This window comes from Lathyrus oleraceus, chromosome 3 (genome assembly GCF_024323335.1).
Source record: "Lathyrus oleraceus cultivar Zhongwan6 chromosome 3, CAAS_Psat_ZW6_1.0, whole genome shotgun sequence".
NCBI lineage: Eukaryota > Viridiplantae > Streptophyta > Magnoliopsida > Fabales > Fabaceae > Lathyrus > Lathyrus oleraceus.
The window spans coordinates 483,159,702-483,162,113 of NC_066581.1; the positions used below are offsets into that span (position 1 = coordinate 483,159,702).

The following is a 2,412-nucleotide window of genomic DNA, read 5'->3' on the forward strand; positions in this document are numbered from 1 at the left end:
TCTTCGTCATCTTCATCTTCTTCCTATGGATAAAGTGTTCAGTCTTGATTGCTTTAGTCAGAAATTTTTCCACTTGCTTCTGAGTGCAACAATGCACAACTTCAAGACCTCATTCTGATCATGGTTCCTCGGAAAATGAAACTTCGTGTCAATGTGCTTGTTTCTATCATGCAGTATTGGATTCTTGGCAAGGCTTATAGCTGATTTATTTATCAATTATCAACTTCACAGGCTTGCTCACCTCGATCTCCAGATCCTACAACAAGTTCAAAATCCACACAGCTTGACAAGCAGCCAAAGCACCCACATTGTACTCATCTTCACAGGTCAACAATGCACCACTAGTTACTTTTTGGAGCACCGAGAAATGGGACCTCCCAAATACTTCAAGAAGTATCCGGAAGTACTTCTTCTATCAACTTTATCTCCACACCAATTAGAGTCTGAATAACATATCATCTCTGACTCAGTTTCAACACTAGAAGGGAACAAAACTCCATACTTCAGAGTCCCCTTAATATTCCTCAGTATCTTGACATCAACTTGGTAATGTGACCACTTTGGTTTGTTCATAAACCTACTCACCATTCCAAATTCATAGCAAATGTCAGGTCTGGTACTGCAGATATATCTCAATGAGCCTACCAACTGTTTGAAAGTTATAACATCTACATCCTCACCCTCAACATCTGAATTAAGCTTGTGATTTGTTTCAGCAGGTGTGATTGCAGACTTGCAATTTGTTAGCTCAAATCTCTTCAGAAGCTCAAGTTCATACTTCATCTGATGCAAGATTATATCCTTGTCAGAGTACATAATCACCATCCCTAGAAAAATGTCATATTTCCTAGATTAGTCATCTCAAACTCATTCATCAACACCTTCTTAAACTTATCTCTCTCATCTGAATAACTCCTTGTTAGCAATATGTCATCAACATAGAGACACACCAGAATCATATTTTTATCAGATGTATGCTAAACATAAACTTCGTACTCCATCTCACATTTCCTGAATCATTGTAGTTTGAAAAATTAATCAATTTTCAAATTCTAGGCTATAGGAGCTTGTTTAAGTCCATATAAGGGTTTGTGCAACTTGTACACCATCCTTTCCTGATTCTTTTTCACAAATCCAGAAGGTTGTGATATATAAACTTCATATTATAAAAGATCATTCATAAATGCATATTTCACATATAAATGCATCGGAGACCAATTCCTGTTAGCAGATATAGCAATAACCAGTCTGATTGTTTCATGTCTAGCTACAGGAGCAAACACCTTAAAGTAACCTAGTCCAGATTTCTATAGAAATCCTATAGCTACTAACCTTACATTTTGTTTTTCAATTGATCCATATAGATTTATATTTACCTTGTAAACACATCTAACACTGATGGATCTCTTGTTATTTGGAAGCTCAGACAACTCCCAAGTCTTGTTTCTTTCTATAGCCTCAAGTTCTTCTTGCATGGCCTTCAGCCACACTTTCTTCTTGAGAGCTTCTTCAGTACTCACTGGTTTAAAGTCTACCAACATGGAACACTAAATGACTTCCCCTTCATAGTCTATCTAAATATTTTGCAACATGTCGAACTCTAAAAATCTTCTTGGTATTTATCTAGTCTTTGCGGTCTCTTGACTTATTCAGAATCTTCTTCAGATGCTGGAACGATATCAGATGCTAGACTACCTTCAGAGGTTGGACTACCTTCAATGGAATGACCACCTTCATAGGCATGACCACCTTTAGAGGCATGATTACCACGAGAGTCTGGATCATCATCAGAATCAGGATCAGAATCAGATTCACCTTCAGAGTCGGACTCACCTTCAGACTCTTCTTCAGCCTCAAGATTTCTTTCAGACTCTGACTCATTTTCAGACTCATAATATCTTTTAGAAGCATATTCCTCTTCAGAGTCTAAAATATCTTTAGAATTTAAATTAGGTGTTAACACTGCACCAGAGTTTGATTGAGACTTGTTCCAATCCCACGCTTTTGATTCTTTCACAACGACATCTCTGCTAAATTCAACTTTGTTAGTGAAAGGACAATAGAGCTTATAAGGACCTGTACTGTGGTACCCTACAAGCAACATAACTCTGCTTCTGTCATCTAGCTTCCTTCTCTTAGCATCTAGAACATGTTTACAAACAGAACCAAACATATTTAGATGGATCACACTTTTCTGTCATCTAGCTTCCTTCTCCGAAGGAAAAATTTCCTTCATCTTCTTAGTTGGATATCTATTGAGCACATATATTGCAGTAGCAACAACCTCACCCACAAGGTGTGAGGGAGCTTCTTCCCCTTCAACATGTTCCTTGTCATATCAACCAAAGTTTTGTTTCTTCTTTCAGTAATACCATTGTGATGAGGAGTGTATGAAGCAATCACCTCATGCTC

At 37.6% G+C, this 2,412-nt stretch overlaps 1 protein-coding gene across 1 annotated transcript; it reads right to left on the bottom strand.

Annotated features, from left to right (window-relative positions):
* Positions 1-345: 345 nt before the first annotated feature.
* Positions 346-825, bottom strand: LOC127131767 (secreted RxLR effector protein 161-like). The gene has a single exon (XM_051060680.1). It carries the CDS (start codon positions 823-825, stop codon positions 346-348), a length of 480 nt encoding a protein of 159 aa, XP_050916637.1.
* Between the last annotated feature and the right edge of the window lie 1,587 nt (positions 826-2,412).

Bases quoted from the DNA above. Each gene is read 5' to 3' on its own strand.
- LOC127131767 (XM_051060680.1), bottom strand. From the start codon at position 825: ATGGTGATTATGTACTCTGACAAGGATATAATCTTGCATCAGATGAAG.